The following is a 19,070-nucleotide window of genomic DNA, read 5'->3' as shown; positions in this document are numbered from 1 at the left end:
AATAATCTACATGAAAGATTATGGGTTTAGAGAGTATTCAGATTTATTATTTTTATATATTTTTTATTTTTATTTATTTGTTTATTTCTTTTCTTTTGAGCTATAGAACTGAGTTACATTTGAAAAACAAAACTAATATTCACTTTTAATTCATTATCTGTAACCGCTTATCCAGTTAAGGGTCGCGGTGGGTCCAGAGCCTACCTGGAATCACTGGGCGCAAGGCGGGAATACACCCTGGAGGGGGCGCCAGTACTTCAAAGGGCAACACAGACACTCACACATATACGGACACTTTTGAGTCGCCAATCCACCCACCAATGTGTGTTTTTGGACTGTGGGAGGAAACTGGAGCACCTGGAGGAAACCCACGCAGACACAGGGAGAACACACCACACTCCTCACAGACAGTCACCCAGAGCGGGACTCGAACCCACAACCTTCAGGCCCCTGGAGCTGTGTGACAGTGACACTACCTGCTGCTCCACCGTGCCGCCTAAAACTAATATTGCAAAGTTTAATATTCTAAAGACAACTCCAAATAAACAAACCAAATTTTGGATAAAGGTATAAAAACCTTTTCAAATCCTTAATGTTCCCATGTGCACAGTGTCAGGTCAAATTTAACCAGTGGAAAAGACCTGTTATCTGCAGAGATTGGAGACCCTGCCAGGAAGACACCTTAGACACTCCATTAAAAAGACTTTTATGGTAGAGTGGTTAGACCAGTGCTCACCAACCCATTATGGAATCTTCCTGCAAAATCTAGTTCCCTATTATTGCTGCAGTTTTTTCAGAAATATTTGATTGGATGGGTTATATGCTTCATTGTTAAGTAATGTTAGATTAGGTTGGAAATAAAATGTAGATGAAAAGCCACATGAAGTCCAAAACTTTCCATAGACACACTCTAAAATCTTGTATAAAGCTTTCCAGATTGTAGCTTATAGCTAGCTTCTCTTTTAGCTGGAAAGGGGGGTCAGTGGTTTGGTCAGTGATCCTGTGGGAGGGTTAAAGCAAGTACAGAGTCCACTTGGGCTGGGACAACATCTTTGCATGTGCTGTAGTTGAAACAAGGCCAAGGTCATGTATAAGATGCATAGGGGCCGGGATTGATCAGGACGATATCAGGGAGAGTAGTAGGGACAGAGTGTCTCTCGAACACCTCAAAAGTTGGTTCAGATTGACGTAGTCAGTTGAACCCAGAGGCTCTTTGAACAGCGCAGAGAGGATCAATGAGCAGACAAGGCTAACTTCCTGTAACATATGTAAACAGGACTGCCAACCTAGCTGAATGTATTTTAATCATTCCAGAAGCATTAGAGAAACACTCAAACAATAAAGAAATATGCTTGCTTGTTTGTGATTTGAGTGGAAACGTGTAGAAAACATCATGCCAGATGTCAGTAGTATTTATATCTGTTAAAATAATAAATGCAGTACTATGTAATATTTAAAGTTTGTGAATGTTATAACTCTGAATATGAAACAATGTCTTCATCATAGACCATACAATTCCAAAGATTTAATGTTACTTTTTTTTTTTATTTAAGGGAAAACATCAGTTTTGCTGAATAAAGAACCAGTCGTTTCCGACTATAGAAATTTGTAGTTTTAATAATAAAAACAACAACAACACAAATGCTTTTATATATATTTGTCTTTTCATTCAGATGCCAGACCTCACTGATATCATTCCTCAAAGATAATCTTAACACTGTAGAATCTGTAACAGTTGTAGCAAGACACTCAAATATTCTCTGCAGTGACCATCTCTGTCCCAGAGCATATTGCTTCGGATAGAACTCCACAAATTGTTTAGGTTGGGGAGTCAGGGATCTGGGGCCCGTAGGGTGGAGAGTACTCTACACAACAGGATTTTTCAGTTATCTAGCTAATTAAACTGTTGTAAAAAAGAATCACATTATTGATTGATATTGTATTGTGCACCAACAAAATATAATTTATATCTCAACATAAAATCCAAAATTAGGATGTGGTGCAATTTGAAGCTCAGATCAGATTTGATAAGTGTAGGCCACAAGGAAACAAATGTAAATCTCTTAGTAAAATAGCCATGCATGAGTGAAGTTTATACCCACCAAGACTAAATGTCGGAAATGCACAATTAATACCCTTCATAGTTTCTATTAAGGTGACATACTAAAAAAAAGTAAGAAAACCACCAAGAATATTAATTCCAATTAAACCAGTGTAAAATTTATTAGTTATTCATTTTCAGAAATATTACAAAACAAAATGAATGAACAGGAATAAATGCAGAATAAGCTGTTAAGAAAAATTAAGACATCTGTATATAGCCTCAATAACAACATAGGAACAAAAGATAAACCAGTAGAATAAGATGAAAGAACCAAATAAAATGACAAAGTAAAAGGCATAAAATTTATATTGTAATTTTATACCTAGTTTTGAAGGGAGAAACACACAGAAAAATAGCACAACGTGGTAAACATAAATACATTGGTCATATCAGATTATTATGACCAGTGACCTAATAGTGATGACAACCAATTTTATCAGCTGTTTACCATACAAGAGGACATTGTAGTTATTCCAGACTGTACTCCATTTGTTTCCCTGCATACTTTGTCACCCTGAAACTTAGCAACCCCCTAACAACCATCTGTCAATTCCCCACCAAAAATATCATATGAAGATAATAAGAAAAAAAATTGACAATATGGTAACCACCAAAGATACCACGGAAATTGCTTAGCCATACAATAGCACCCACCTTGGACACCTAGCAACTGTCCGAGATAACATTACCAACCAACAAACTGTTTAAATCAAAACAATAAAAAGAAATTGATCATAATACCCCATGAAATAAGAATAAAAAAAAACAAAAAGTATGCACCATAAAAAATTTTTTTTTCAGGAAAAGCCACCATGAACAAATAATTCAATTAACTTAACAGCAGATTACAAATTATATCATATTTTACATGCTATTAGATATCGTTATCAGGAGTCCTCCTTGTCTGAACTGTCATCACTACAGCTGTCACATGGCTCACTGTCTTCCTCATCTTCCTCCGAGCTGTCAACCACAACATCTGAGAGTGGATGATTCAAGATGTTTTGGTAGCCTTCTCTGATGCTTTGGGTTTGTAGCTGCAGTTCCTTACGCTTCCTAATCACTGTAGACAATAGTCCATTTCGGGCATCCACTTCAGACAAGTGGAGCAGCACAGCTGTGAAAACAATATGTGCATTCCTTTTCACTATTTTCGGCAGTTTACATTGAGAGGCTAAAAGTCTCACAATTTGTACAAATCTATTTAAAGTAAGAACAAAACAGTGACCATGATATGGATTTAAAGTTTTCATGTGAATAATTAAAATTCAGCATGTGAAATTCAGGAAATAAACAGTAATTGTTCATTAAAAATGGAGGTACATTCTCTGAAGGGACTGCAGTAACTTATTTTCACTTAAATAAACAAAACGTCATTTGTGAAGAGATGGCAAAATATATCACAATATATGCAAATAAAAGGAATACTAACAGCCTGAAGCAATATCCCTGCTCAACTCTTCTAACTTAAGGGCCTGGGTTATTAAAGCTCTCCAGTGCTGCATCATCTCGGCACACAAAACACGCTCTTCCTCTTGAAGACGCCTTACAGCCATAACTTTGTCAAAAACTCTCCTTTTAGTCAAAAGGTCAGTAGATTCTGTAACACAAAAAACACCTTGGTCAAAGCCAGGTAAGAAATAAAAATAGCAATACAGACACTTACACTGACCTGTCACGTCATTAAGTCCACCTACTTGTTTCTATTCTCTGTCCATTTTATCAGCTCTGTTTACCATACAGAAGCACTTTGTAGTTCTGCAATTACAGACAACAGTTCATCTGTTTCTCCGCATTCACTGATATCCTGTTCTTCAGTGCTCAGGACCCCCACAGAGCAGGTATGATCTAGGTATTGAATCATTCTTAGGGCTGTGGATTGGACACAGCATAGGAATTTTTAAAACACCTTAATGTCTCTGCTCTTTGGTCCTGAATACTGAAGAACAGGATAAATGTATACATAGAATCAGAACTACAAAGTGCTCCTACACTGTCAGTGGAGATGATAACAATGGACCATGAGTGTAGATACAAGAGATACGCTGGTTGATCAGTGTATAATTAACAGAACTAAAAAAATGAATCAAATTAATGAATGTTTTATGTATTATTCAAACAGTAACATTTACCACTTTCACAGCCAGGGATTTGCCAAGGCCATGCACATGTGTCAGACTTGAGAAGATCTTCAGTGGAGACAATTTTTTGTGAAGGATCAGCCTGCCTGTTATATTGTTCCACAGCAACAGCCAACTGCTTCTTCTCCTCCCAGATCTTCTGCCTTATCCGGTGGCGCCTCTTGTTGCTATCTAAATTAAACATAATTACAATAATTATGTTCAAAATTAATAAAAATAATGGTATTTGGTGAAGTGCCCTATGAACACTAGCATTAAAACAGGGTTTAGCAGATTGTATATGGATAAATGTGTGTCAATGTCCTGCTTTTCCAGTGCTGAAATCTGAACAGGAAAGATAACTGATTGAGACGATTCATCTCACAATTTTATATTTTTAAACCAACTATTTAAAATTCCTCCTTTTCATTTATATTGGAGACATTACTCTTTATTGTACTTGTAACTGTCAGCAAATGTTTTAGACTGCTCATACTAGAACCTTAATGCCAAGTTAATTGTACCTGTCTGCCTGTAAAGACGTTGAGTTCGATGTTTAATACTCATTGTAAGGCCCATCACTTCTTTACGCAAGTCTGCCAGGTGTCCATCAATGGAACTGTAATCAGGTTCTATTAAGGAAAGATATATGAAACACACACAGTTTGGGCACCCCTGGTCAAATTACATTTTGTTGATTTTCTAATTATCAACATCCTTGAAGAGAACTCACTATTTCACATTCAAAAAAATGAATGTCATATTATATATTCAGTATTATATATTTTTTGTTTTGTATGAACGGCTTAAAAAATAAATAGAAACCTGCTACAAGTAATGAATGTCTTCAGGGGCATCTGAATGTTACTTCAAGGTGTGCTCAATCTGAACTGTGCAAGACCAGGATGGGGCACAACTAGTGCTGGATCTAATTTCATTTTCAACTATGACTCTGGCTTTCAATGAATACGAAAACAAGATGACTGCAATAACACTTTGGTTTCAAAGAGTTGATGAGGAACAACAAATACTGTGCACTATAATGTTATACAGTGGTATCTGCACCACAAAGCAATAGAACCAATTTTTATAAACTAATTAAATGCAATCTGTGTTTTTAAAGTAAATGCAAGATGTTTCAAAAAGTGGATGAGTAGCCTTGTTAAATATCCCTGATCGCAATATTTACAAATATTGATTATATATATTTGATATACATTTATCAAAATTATTTTATTACATATTATTTATGCCACAATAGGGAAGTCTTAGGCACCCACGTAGATATGATAACATAGTTTCTGTTTGAAAATCAACAAAATGTGATTTGACCAAGGGTTATCAAATATGAACCTGTAAAACAACAATGATCCATTTATTAACATCCTTAAAATTAAGTCAGTGATTGTCACATTACATAATTTTACCTTCTGCCCAATGCTGTACATCTGTCACCCATTTGTGTAAGACATCATCTTGAACAGCAAGTTCCGTCTTGAGCATCTGAAGGCTGTCCTTTTGCTCCTGTAGAGCCTTCTGGACCTGTGCATGTGTCGTGTTGTTATAATTGTCCTTAATTCAATAAATAAATGCTAATAAAACAAAAGTATGTATATAATACCCGTTGATATCGCCGAACCAGTGCACTGCCCATATTGAGGAACTTTCTTTTGTTCCAGGACATTCCTTGCATAGTTATCATGTCTGTTCGACCTATAAAGATATACAATGCAAGAATGAGAAGAAAAAGAATAAAGGCACACACACATATAAATATATAAAAAAATATAAACACACAAACCTGCTTTACTCATATACTTGGTGGTAATAGCAATCCTTGAAAGGAAGCTATTAACCTGCTCCACCTCTTCTCCAATTGTTGAACCAGCACCTTCCTGATATGCTCCTCCCCACCGCACCTAAGATATAGAAAGTTCAACAAGGTATCTACTCAAATAATGAATCAAAAAGGTATCCATTCGGCTCAACTGTAATTGCAAATCACCTCACATTTCCAAGCATGGGCCTTAGCATGCATTACTGATAAGAATGGTCGCATGTCCAAGAGATGCTGCAACTCCGGACAATGCTGTGCAACCTTTTGCAGATAGGGGAAGTACTTGCAGGCCACATCTGAGCATAGAAATGTTATATTCCCAAGCATCGTGGCTGCTAACTTCTGTTGAAGAAAAAGAGGGTATGCAAATATTTCTCCTCGGTACATATTTAGTGCACCAAGTAGAACACCATGCCGGCAAACAGCAATTTCAAGCCCTTCTTCATCTATTTTGCTGCTGGACTTCCGGGACAACTCTCTAGCTGCTGTCCACTCCGATGCTCCACATACCCGCTTTCCAGAAACCTGTTGAACACATAAGTACATTAAAAAGACAATCAATGCACACAAAACATAACATTATCCATTAATCATGCTGTATTAATTATGAGTACAAATGAAAAGTCAAATTTCAGCACTGCTAAGAACACATCTTATTAAGTGAATAAATAATAAATTACATGAGTGGACTTCTGCTGAACATACTCCACAAAGCGAGAAGCCTCCTCGTCCTTGTAAATGAACACTCCATCAAAACATCCGGGTTCATTTGTACTACAAAAGAATGAATAAGTAAACCAGTGTTCAGGAGTCAATATAAAACTGAAGGCCAAATCAGTGGGAAAACAGAAATAAATTATTGTACCTGGCAGAACCCTTGAAACGGTAATGTTTGCGATTTCCATCAACAGAAACTGCAAGCATATTGGGAACGCAGGCTGGACAAGTGAAGTAGTCCTCTTGGCACAACTTCTCCAATTCATATTTGACCACTACCCATTCATGAAAACTTCGGCCAAATAAGTCAGCTGATATATTTCCGGTCTGCGTAATAAAACAAATTAAAATGAGCTTTTTAAATTCACAGAAACAAAGACTGGTAACTGATTATTGCCGCAGTCCTAAAAATGGTCCTCTAGGTCCCCTGGATAATCCACACATTTGCTCTGTCCCTCCGTGTTGGGGAAATGGAATCAAGCAAAAATATGGCTGTTTTACATGTTAATAACTTCTTTGGAAGATTTTGGATTTATGACTGTAAATATTCTAGGTCTGTAAAGGTAGGTCCACACATCTAACAGAACAACTAGAGAAGTAAGGTACAAAGAGTGATTTATTACTGTGGTGAGGATACAAAAATATAAAGAAAATACAAAGGGTTAAAAATGAGAGCTGACTCGAGCTACAGACAAGCTCTAACTGAAGGAACAGCCTCCAGGCTAGAACTTCAAGCACTAATGTATACACACTGACATTTGAATCTACACGAGCTGCTAGTATTAGCTTTCAAGCGGAAACCCCCGCCGCATGAAACTTTCAGAATTCTTACGCCCTTGACCCCACCACGAGTCGAGCCTGACCCTGTTAAAAGGTGTGTACAAGAAAATGGAAACATACCTTCCCTCTTAAAGCACTTATAGTATAGCAGTTATGGTGCATTATGCAGAACTGTAACGTTTTCATGTTATAACAGTAAGTACTTATAGAGCAGGATAGTTTTAACATAGTCTCTCATTTACAGGACCTGAAGACAGAGAGTGGACCCTTCTTCCTGTCGCTAGTGAATCTGCCCCTCTGGCATATAAATGGCTCCTGCTCTCATCAACATCTCTTTAAGACCCCTCGCCCCAAAGGTTCACAGGTAAGTACCATTGTGATGTATCCATATATCAGCGTTAAAAATAACACCGGCTGGTAACATGTAAGCCTCAAGATGATGGAACTACCCTAGATCTTTAAAACGAGTTGTTAAAAACACACAAAACAGTTTATTTTCTCTACATATGGGAGAGAAACCACTATTTCAGTGAATAATGTTCTTAAATAAAATCATGCCACATTGTTTTGCTGTTGTAGGTCATTTCCAGTTCAAGGGCGCAGTAAAAAATGATAGTCTTCACTGCTTTCCCAATCACAAAAGCAGGAGAAAAATTTGTGAAGCAGTAAGTGGTGAGCACAGCTCCAAAAGTCCCTGCTCTCAACACTTCACTCCAGGTGTATTTCATTCATTCAGTAGCTCAACTGCTAAGAGATTGGACCGATGCTGTTACTTTTAGGTGTAGACTAAAACAGAATGCATCGTCCAAAAACTTACCACATAAGTAATAAAGCCCCAGAATATGGTGCAAGAACCACAGGAAGCAATTTGAACATAATTTGTATTGTCTCCTGACGAATCCAGAGTATGTTTATATTGCTTCACGTGGTTCTCTCTCCATATTCTGGGGCTTTTGTACTTCTAATGTCGGCATAACTTTAGCTGCATCTGCCACGTTAACAGACCCTGAAAGTAAAAGTATAGCCCAAGCAGGCTGACAAATCCCCAGCTATAGATCAACTCCGGACAGTCAGCCGATAGTCAACTGCAGACTTTTAACAGTCTTAAAAACAGAGTCTCCAGAGGTGGTTTTAAGGCCAGTGATGGGGTACACAGGCCACCACATCACAGTGTTATCTAGAACAGCCTTCATTTGTTTGAAAAACCATTGCATTATTGACTATTACCAATTGAGAGATGTGTAGAATCAATAAATACTTTATTGGAATGAACTGAGGGTCCAAAACTAAATTAAAATGAAATACTCACTCTGCCAAAGCGTGCAGTCCTTTGTTGCAGCATTTTCACAAACGCCTGAGTAGATAAGCCAGGTGCAGCCAACTTCATCTCCCGAAATGACAGGAAAACATCAGTGGAGAAGACTGTACAAAAGCTCATGCTGCCAGGCCAATAGCCACTCCTTTGCAGATCAGTCATGGAAACTGATGGAAAAGTCACCCCACATGTTGGACAAGACAGCTCAGGCAGTGTCAGATTGTAACGACCTACAGAGAAAGAAGAGCTGTAATATTTAGTGTATACTTACTGTTTAAATTTAAGAGAGCCTTATCCAAATCTTTAGTAAAATTAACACGGATAGTCTGATGTCAGACATGTCATATCTGCTTTTTTAAATGTATTTTAAATTAAAGCATACACCAAAACATTTAAAATTTAAAAAGAGCAAAGCAGAATCTTCTTACCATTGATGGTGATGAGAGTAACAGACCTTTCAGGAGAACTTTTAAAAGCTTGATGAGGACAACCACAAACACAGTCTGGCATATGTACAGGCAGAAACCTAACTACAAAACATGTTGAAAACAGAAGTACAGTAAATGCAATATCTAATACTGGTAACATAGCATATTATAATAAACTACACTGATCATCATTATTTTCATAAATGTTAGGTATTTACTATTACATGTACTTACTAAGCTGTTTTAAAGATGGTTGATCATCGTCATGTGTGAAACATGCTGTGGGAGGTAAAGGCTCTAAAAAGCCTGACACTATAGCGTCCCGGTTATGCAGGGGATAATGACCATGCCTATCAATGTCACACCCTGCACAGAGGAATGGGTACGGGAGACAATCACCGCAGCGCACCACAGCCTTTTTATTGCCACACATTTGGCAACTGTGGGAGCATACATCTTCCCCTTTTAGCATGCTCACAACTAGATCGGGCCTAGACTCTCGCCATCTCTCAGCGGAGAGGGAAATTCTCGTGCTCCAATCTGAAGAGGCTGAGGTAGGTGGAGGCTCATGAAGAGACACTAGATCTACTTCAAGCGCAGTGTCCAAAAGCTCCTTCAGTTCTTCGAGCAAGGAACCTGTATAAAACATGTACATCTGTGTAACACATAAAACATTACACTGTACACTTTCAATTTTAGAAAGAAATATAATACAAAATTAAATAAAAGTATAAAAAGTCTTTTAATTGTACGTTAAGAAAATGTGTTTTTCTGAGAAGCTGGCAAATGGGGGTTTTCTTATTTTAGAACATTTATTCTTGACCATGCAAACATAAGCCCTGTCTTACATAACAGTCGCTAACAAGGACTTGTACTGCAATACAATTTTATAACTGCTATAAATAGCACTAATAATACAAATGTCTTAAAAAGGCAACAGACACTGCAGACATCAATTTGACTTTACAAATTGTATAGTCAAATATATATTTGGCTGACCTGTTCTCCTGTCAGCATCAGCACAAATGCTAGCACTACTACAAGGTCCTATGGAAGACAGAAACATGTACGTTAATGCATTAACCTGGACCGACTGTCACAAGCCTGCTGTTGGATCTAAAAATAAATTAACTCAAAAGTAAAGCCATTAAAAATACCTTCATAATTGTCCTGGCTGAACAATACCCTGGTTGGATTGTCCAGACCTAAAATTGAAAAAGCTGTTAAAATACATGACATTACATAATGAAACTTGACTTAAAAATGAAAGAAAACTGACTAGGTGCTGATGATTTTACTGTCCTCTGAACCCTGGGCCTCTTAGAAACAACATCCCCCTTACTATCCCTCTGTCTCCAGTGGACAGTTTGGGCAGGAGGCTTCAGACTCCTTTCAGAGTTGTCCCTCTGCAACATTAGCAAACAAAACCAAGAAGAAAGACACATACACTATGGTGTCTGACACAGTGAGCATAATCAAGAAGAACAAAATGAACTACAGTGCAGTTGTTTGATAAACAGGGGTTTATCTATTAAAACTGACTGGTGTATACATACTTTTTGCATCTTATTTGCATTATGAAGAGCTGTGCCCTAATGCAATTATTTTAAGAACCAATTACTTGTAAAGCTCTTGGGGAGGAGCCAGTGACTATCACAGTTCCCTCCTGGACATGGACCCTTCAGTGGGAGAACCCAATCCAGAAGCTTACCTCTTCTTGTTGCAGTTCTTTAAGGAGCTCATCAGCACTGCTGAGCTCATCATCCAGTTCCAGATCACTCATGCCAACACGTGATATGCTGGAAAGCTTTCAATAGTCAGACAGATGGACAGGTAGACAGACAGATAGCTTTTAAAAAAGCTTTTGGGTTGATTATAGCTAACTCTTAAAAGAGCTTTTCCTCTGACCACACTCCAGACTTCAACAGATGATAATAAGAATGTTGACCTGTTGGGAGATACAAAAAAGTGGAAAAAGCTAAGAAAATATAACACATTAAGCCAATCTATTTAAAAACAGGAATAAGATGCCATTTTTACAACATATGATATACCTCTAAGTATTATTTCGTTTTTTTTTCCATAAACTAAGTTAAAGCTCGTATTATTAAAATTGTTTATCTGATATGTAAACAAGGTGCCAGATGTCAGCAAAACTGCCCTCTGCGACTCTCATCTTAGCTCCAAACAGAGTTCCCCTGCCCCCAGTCAATACACACCACCGCAAGAGCGAAGCATAGTTCATTTTGAAGAAGCCCGGTGTACCGACAAATATTACCCACTTCACTTATATTTGCTGCTAAATCATTGTGATTACTGACCGAATGCACATTAGCCGACATTCGAGCAGAAGCATTTAGCTAGCGTGGCCTCGGGAGTCTATTAAACTGTACTGAAATCGACAGTTCAGTTAATCAGAATTTAGATAATTATGCACTTATTCTTACAAGGGACCACAGTAACATCTACTGAACGGAGCCCTTGCTTATTAATTACAAATAATATATAAAAAAAAAAAAAACCTTAACAGTTTTTGCGGGCGTTGTGCTCGTTTATCACCGGTGAAGGAATAAGATCACGGAGAATATCGCGAGGATTTGCGCGGCAGAATTTCAAAGTATTAAACATGCTACGGTTTATATAAATAATTTTAGAATATGTTCAGCTCTTAGTTTAAAAAAACAAACAAACAAAAAAAAAACCTGAAGATACAACTGAGCTAAATATTTGTATAATAACTTCTGCAGATTCAACCTATGGATGTTTTGATTGTCCAACAAATAATAATAATAATAATAATAGTGTCTTACGAATAGCACTCCTATATTTTGTTCAGTTTAATAAAATTAATATCAAATGTGTTCATATTCATGTCCTCAAACTGAGGTAAGAGCACTTTTACGGTGAGCGATGACTGCCGCCGAGCGTCAGACCAGAGACGTTCAGGGGACGTTTAACTACTGTTTTAAAGGAATTTGAAGACAAGTTGCTTTTGAGTATATTTTTAAAGACGAGGATTGAGTTAAAATTATAAAAGTGCTTTTTAGAAACCACACCGATTAAACCAACACCATGTGATGACTGAGGCTACTAAAATATTTTCACCACGAACCTCGGGGAAACGCAGGTCCGTCGACGTCGAATTAAGACGCAGAAGAATTTACCTTGCAGTGTATGGGACTGCCGTGGGCGTCAAAATCTTACGCAATAGGTCACCTTCGGCGTGCATTTACTGACGCCAAGGGGTTCTGCCCAAGCTTCAAAATAGGACGAGTTGGGAATGAGAATGGGTTGGGTAGATGGATTGGCAACAAAAAAGGGTCCATAGGTGTGAATGAGTTTTTTGTGTGTGTGTCACATTGTGAAGGATTGGCGTCCCCTCCATGGTGTATTCCTGCCTTGCGTCCAATGATTTTGGGTAGGCCCTGGACCCACCGCAACCCTGAACTGGATAAGCGGTTACAGATAATGAATGAATGAATGACTGGAGTGGAGTCAACAACAGGTTTCTACAAATCTGGACAAATGTGTTCATGTCTGAGTGTAAATCTTCATCATTTTAATATCATTCATAATATAATTTAAAAAATTAATATAATGCAACTCGGAGTGTTCAAATATTAAATTGTATCTAATTTATTCTCTGTCTTAAAATGTGTGTGTGTAGACTCATGTGTGTGCTGTGTGTGTGATTCTGACACCAGAATGAGTCAGATTCAGCTTGTACCAGCCCAGAGAGCGAATGACAATCCCAGAAAATTCAGTGATCATATATTTGGGGCCAAAATCTCTCTGCAGTGCATCATGGCTGTATGCATCATGTATGGAGGTGAATTTTGCATTCCGATTACAACTCTTCTACATCTTTCTCTTTCAGACAGTGTTGATGTTGGTATAGTGAATGGCACAGAAGCTAAACCCCACTCTAAGCCGTATATGGTGTCTGTCCAGACAAGTGAAGGACACAAATGTGGGGGCGGCACGGTGGTGAAGGTAGTGATGGAGAATTAGGAAAAAAGTGAGCATATGAAGAATATATGAATCTACTTATTCATAGATCAGGTATGGGACATTTCCCCAGAGGCAAGAATATAGAGACATGTGACTGTAACAAACAAATAATATAGAGACATGAGAATTATTATAAACAAATGAGTTTTATGGCAAAAAATATTAAAATGGTCAAAGGGATACTTGAGTTTAGAAATCAGGCCTGAACTCTGTAGAGATAAGGGTATCATTTTGTGTCCTATGGAATGCAGCCTAATAGGAGGGGCGAGATGACCTTACCCCAAAAAGTCTATGTAAACTGTGGTTTTTCCGTGTATTTTTGTGAGTGAGTCCTTGGGAGGCTTCTTAGACTGGTCTCCAATGTTTTAAGAAATTAAAGAGCCTGCTGATTTTCCAAGAAAGTCATCTTTTCTTTCAAGTATTATAATTAGACTAGATACAAGATTAACACATTGTGGATATGACATTTTGGTGTCCCGTCCTAAGGGGACTCTGAGAGACCTCGACCGGTGGCAAAAGATCGTTATCAGCACCAGAACTTCTGCATTTGGTTTTGGGGGTGAGAGAACCAACCTCATCGTAGCATGCACATAAAAACGGTTAAGCAGAGCCTTTTTTCATATAAATTCTGCATATTGATGAGCTTGTGTCTCTCTGCCACAAAAAGTTGTAATGCAGTTTGATATGTAAAGAAGGCTTGTTGGAAGAGAGGCATGATTAAAAAACTTTTGAAAAAAGGAGTAAAAGAAAAAAAAAACAGCCAGAAAAAAGTCCAAAATATAAAAAATACAGTTGTTGGTTTTTTAGATGCTGAGAATAGGAAAAATGAGAGTGAGGTGTTAATGCTGAGTAATTAAGAGGGTACTTTGGGGAAACTGTAAGATTTAACCATGGGAATTAAAGGTAAATTAGTATTGGAGAAAAGGAGAAAAATTGAAATCTCCATATGTTGGCTTTTATTGGGAAAAAAAAAGTTCCTCTCAATTTCGCTGAAGTTTTGAGATCTTACACTTTGATTGGGGGGTCTCCTCTGACAAGTGTGTAAGGCCTAAGTTTCACTCTTGAAAAAGAGAGAGATGGCAGGAATTTGATTTGTGACGTACTGATAAAAGCCACATTGATTTGGTCTAAATAGAAAATAATAGTTATTTGGGCAAATTAAAAATATAAATGATGTACAGTGCAGTGGTTTGGAGCTCCCGAGATTGGGTGCGTTTGAACTAGTTTTTTTTTTCCAATGGGTGTAGTGCATGTATGGAGTTTGACTGGAATGAGGAGGCTGTGCTTAACCCCAGACCCACTCATAGGAATACAGCTCCAGGAGAGCATTGTGTGTGTACAAAGAGACAGGATGAGAATTATTAGACACACGTGTGCTGAGCTTAAATTATGTAAATGGTACCAGTAATAACTGGAATAACATACACATAAAATAAGGTAGGGAATTAATGTTGATAAATTAACATGTATATATGTTTGTCAAGCACATTTGTGTTACCGGACAACCAGAATAAAGCTGACAGCAGGTGGTGTCATCAATACAAGGTAGAAGGAGAAAGACAGAGAGAGAAAGAGAAAGAGAGAGAGAGAGAGAGAAGAGAGAGAGAGAGAGAGAGAGAGAGAGAGAGAGAGAGAGAGAGAGAGAGAGAGAGAGAGAGAGAGAGAGAGAGAGAGAAAAGCCAAACTGAGTAAAGGCAAGTGTGAATCTATTCTCACACATATACACATACACAGGATTAGTTTGATTTTATTACAAATACACAGTTTAAGTTGAAGTAGTGAAGTAAAAAAAATGGGGAATAAGTTAATGAAACCCGAAAAAGATGAGATTACACCATTTTCCCTGATGTTGTCTGAAGGGGTGGGAACGAAGGCAGAATTGTCAGAATGCATGAAGCAGTGGAATAAAAAATAACTAAAAAAGAAAAGCAATGTTTGCTAAGAGGTTCATTTGATGTTGAATTATGTCAGGAGGTGAGAGAGATGGTGGAAAGAAAAATTACTAGAACTAAGGCCCTGGTAGGGAGGAAAATTAAGTTGCTTAGCTAGAATACACGCTTTTGAAACTCATGCAATTAAAATGAGAGAAAATGTGCAGGGGAAAGAAAGTGAAGTTCGTGGAAAAGATAAGAGACACAGTGACGAAGGAAGACAGGGAAAATAGACCTCCACTGTATGCCCCTGAAATAAAGTGTGCAGCAGACAAGACAGACAGAAGCACAACAGTATCAGAAACTTCCTGTATACTGTTGGACTTGTGGTAAGCCAGGCCACTACAGTTGTGATGGCAAGAGTCAAGAATGGTATTAATGGTGCCCAGGAGACCTAAGGGGGGAGTATATAAATTTGTTTGCCTCAACAGTGGCAAATGAAGAACCATTAGTGCCAATTAGCATAAATGGTCAACACTTTGTGAACAAAGTGATTCAGAAAATCTCACAAGCAATGAGAATCAAACACAGACTAGGGTGTGTTTATCATCCTCAGTAACAAGGCAAAATGGAATAATTTGTGCAAAGATTGCAAAGATTATGGCAGACAGTAAACAGAAAACAGAAAAAAAAACCTTTAGCATTGATGAGCATGAGAATGCCAACCAACAGAGTCACTCACCTAACGCCTCATGAAATGTTAACTGGTCGACCAATGTCAGTAACATACTTGAAGGGACCCACTTGTAGCCCTAACCTTGAACAGTTGCAAAAAGAGCTACAAACGTATGTCAAATATCTGACAAAAAAATAAACAAACAAACAAAAAAAAACACTCCCATCAGCTACACTCACTGTGCAACAACAAAGCACAGACACAGGAGCAGAAGCAAGGGACCAGACAACGCCAGCACCAGACTTCATCAAGCCAGATCCGAGTGGAGTACAAAGACCAGTAACTAGGAGCGTCACTAGAGCTACACCACCATCAGTTGACTGAATGATGTTACGAGTCTAGGCAATGGCTGGCAAACAGTCATCCAGACTAATTTTTTATTTTTATTTATTTATATTTTGTAATATAAATAAACATTTTATATTTCAGTTTGAGGAGTGAGCCAGGCGCTGCCTCTGCTGCAGTAACAAAATAACAGGACAACTAATTAACTCTGACTGAATAATTTGACATTATGCCTGCTTGGCATCCATTTAGACATCCTGGACTTTGTGGACTGAGGGGAACCACTTGTGTATTGTTTATGTAATCCAGTTTCATTGTGATAATCATTCTGTCTGCAGGTATTTCTTACACAAGTTATGTAACTTGAATGATACACATGTGTTCACACCACTAAACACATCCACACAGGTCAGAATAAATGGCACAGGTCTAGTTCTAATTTCACTCAAACGTGAGAAGCGAGCAGTGGCCTTATCTATAGAATATTCTGCAGTACGGCAGACTTGGAACACATCAGAAGGATTAGTTTGTGAACGCTACTGTCCAATAAGTAGTCAGCAGGTATGCATGGGGACATCAAGTCTTTCACCAGGAGAATACAATGTGCTTAATTAATGGACATTGGTGAGAAGAAATAAGAAGTACACAAGGTCAATGACATGCTTACATAAGCCAGGTATATCAAATTATACTCAAATCCCAAATTGTGTTAATCCAGCTTTAACAAAACCAAGACAACAGTCTCATAAGATACGATGTGCAAATGGAAAGCCCTAGAATTATACGTGCTAATTGAAACTATTGATTCAGAGACTAACAATGGCCAAGAGGATAAAGGTGAGGTAGTTACAATGTACACCACTCAGAACATGTTGTATAAATATTTGCAATTCACAGCCCATACAATGACAACGAAAATGATTGCATTGTTTTGCATTGTTACTCTAAAAAGGGGTCCCAACAATTGTTCCATTGGGAGGTTTAGCTGAATGTGTAAATAAGTCTACAGTATGCCCATTAATCTGCTTATTGTGGAGCATGGATGTTAACTACAATCCTGAACGGGCTCACAGTTGTTCAACATTGTACAGACCATTCACTCATCCTCCATCTATGGTGCAGGATGATGGATGGCCATACCCATATTGTTTCTGTCAACATTCTGTCCCAATTGAGAGAGGAATAGATCACAGATGCAGAAGAAAGCTAAATAGTACAGGTTGGGATGTGGACAGTAACACAAATTTATTGAACATACACTTTGGTGAGGGTACAGTATCAGTGGCTGATATATTTTGGGTCTGTGATGATGGTAAACAAATAGCTCAATCTTTAGCTCCTACCTGGAAAGGATGTTGTGCTCCAGTTACTTTATCAGGTCAGGTTGCACTATTACCCGTGCACCTACCGACAGCTCGGAAAAAGCGAGATGTATCATCTTGGCTCGCAGGTAAAGACACTATATTTTCGAAACCTACTTTAACGTATTCTGGAGTGCCAACAGACGTACCAGCTGAACACATGGTAATGTCTCAATCTAGTATTGACAATTGGGTAGCCTTTTTTTCCATGGCATCAGACTTATAAGAATGCCCATTGGATTCATTATATTTGGTACAACCAGCTAAGATGTATGAACGTCACTATAGGTGCTCTGGCTTCTTTGGGCCAGCAGATAGATGCAACTTCTAAAATGGTGGTACAAAATAGGTTTGCTATTGATTCTATGAGAGCTCCAGATGATGGTGTTTGTGTTCTGTTTGGAGAATAGTGTTATACTTACATTCCTATGAACACTGCTGAAGATGGTAATTTCACTAAATGACACAATTAAAGGAATTGAGAGGTGAACATGTGGCCAACACAAAGGGAGGAGTCCCTATAGAGGGATGGTTGTCTTGGCTATTTTCAGGCCAATGGAAACCTGTGTTGATTAGAACGGGTATGTTGTTGCTTTTGTGTCTTCTTATTTTGTTTATATTGTGAAGTTGTGTTATGCCATTTATTCGCAGTATGGTGGGCAAGATTATGTCTGGACTTACAGGACAATATCCCGTACTTCAACTTGTACAATCCAGTGGATCTTCTCAAACTATTCGTGTGACATTTCATGTCCGACCTTACACCTACTCGGATCGTCAGGTCATCTGACTGAGGTGAAGTGCTAGAAACCTCTCCCTATAGTCAGCACCGTGCCTATCCACGTGATGTAAAATCATAATAGGCTGAAGACAACGTCTTCAGGAGCAAACACCTTCTTTACATGTTTCATGTTATCCATGTATTTACTCATATGTTATTCCTTTTGTTATTATTTGCTGTAATCAATTATCCATATATTCATTTGTATTTACTCATGAGAAAACGCAGTTGCACATGCCATTCTTGTTTATTAGGAACAGGGATAGTTAAGCTTGCTAAATATTTACATATACATTACTCCCAGATAGACTCTGTATTGTAAGGTAGTCAATAGTAGGATGTAATTTGGCCTATGGGTTATTGGCTGATTAGCCCCAAAAACTGTGAATGGGTGTGAAGACAGAGCTATAAGGCATGAGCAGTTGTGGAATGCCCATATAATGGGAGAAAGGAGGACCTGACAATTCAGCTTTATGGACCTATTACCCAAGGGAGGGTTAGTGCTTGATTGATGAGCATGGTCTATGTATATAAGCTGTGCAAGCCTCCAGTTTTGACTGACTCATAAAGTCACCTAGGACAGTTTGTCCAAGGACAGTCGACATTTCCAAAAGTTGTTATTGCTGTCCGTGCTGGGATGTGTCTTATTAAGGGTACCTGCATAATATTCTATCATAGAATAGTATGACCTGTTTGGGGAGGAATGATGGTATGTTTTGGTATG

The 19,070-nt window shown here is 38.1% G+C and overlaps 1 protein-coding gene across 3 annotated transcripts; it reads right to left on the bottom strand.

Moving 5' to 3' along the window:
- Nucleotides 1-2,326: 2,326 nt before the first annotated feature.
- LOC136672176 (uncharacterized) lies at nucleotides 2,327-11,383 on the bottom strand. 3 transcript variants are annotated; one of them, XM_066648137.1, is made up of 18 exons: nucleotides 11,356-11,383; nucleotides 11,013-11,249; nucleotides 10,581-10,707; nucleotides 10,459-10,506; nucleotides 10,301-10,348; nucleotides 9,536-9,937; nucleotides 9,302-9,403; nucleotides 8,868-9,103; nucleotides 6,927-7,105; nucleotides 6,742-6,835; nucleotides 6,230-6,586; nucleotides 6,026-6,143; nucleotides 5,846-5,937; nucleotides 5,652-5,766; nucleotides 4,749-4,856; nucleotides 4,237-4,416; nucleotides 3,537-3,704; nucleotides 2,327-3,221 (listed from the first exon to the last, which is right to left on the bottom strand). In XM_066648137.1, the coding sequence occupies exons 2-18, from the start codon at nucleotides 11,082-11,084 to the stop codon at nucleotides 2,992-2,994; spliced, it is 2,676 nt and encodes an 891-aa protein (XP_066504234.1). In that variant the 5' UTR covers nucleotides 11,085-11,249; nucleotides 11,356-11,383; the 3' UTR covers nucleotides 2,327-2,991. The 3 variants fall into 3 exon arrangements, with proteins under 3 accessions (XP_066504234.1, XP_066504235.1, XP_066504236.1); XM_066648138.1 differs by having other exon boundaries at nucleotides 8,868-9,040; XM_066648139.1 differs by lacking the exons at nucleotides 6,742-6,835; nucleotides 6,927-7,105.
- Between the last annotated feature and the right edge of the window lie 7,687 nt (nucleotides 11,384-19,070).

The sequence above is a fragment of the Hoplias malabaricus genome, chromosome 16 (genome assembly GCF_029633855.1).
Source record: "Hoplias malabaricus isolate fHopMal1 chromosome 16, fHopMal1.hap1, whole genome shotgun sequence".
Classification (NCBI taxonomy): Eukaryota; Metazoa; Chordata; class Actinopteri; order Characiformes; family Erythrinidae; genus Hoplias; species Hoplias malabaricus.
The sequence above is the reverse complement of the archived record's forward strand: the minus strand, read 5'-3'. Positions and strand labels throughout refer to the sequence as shown.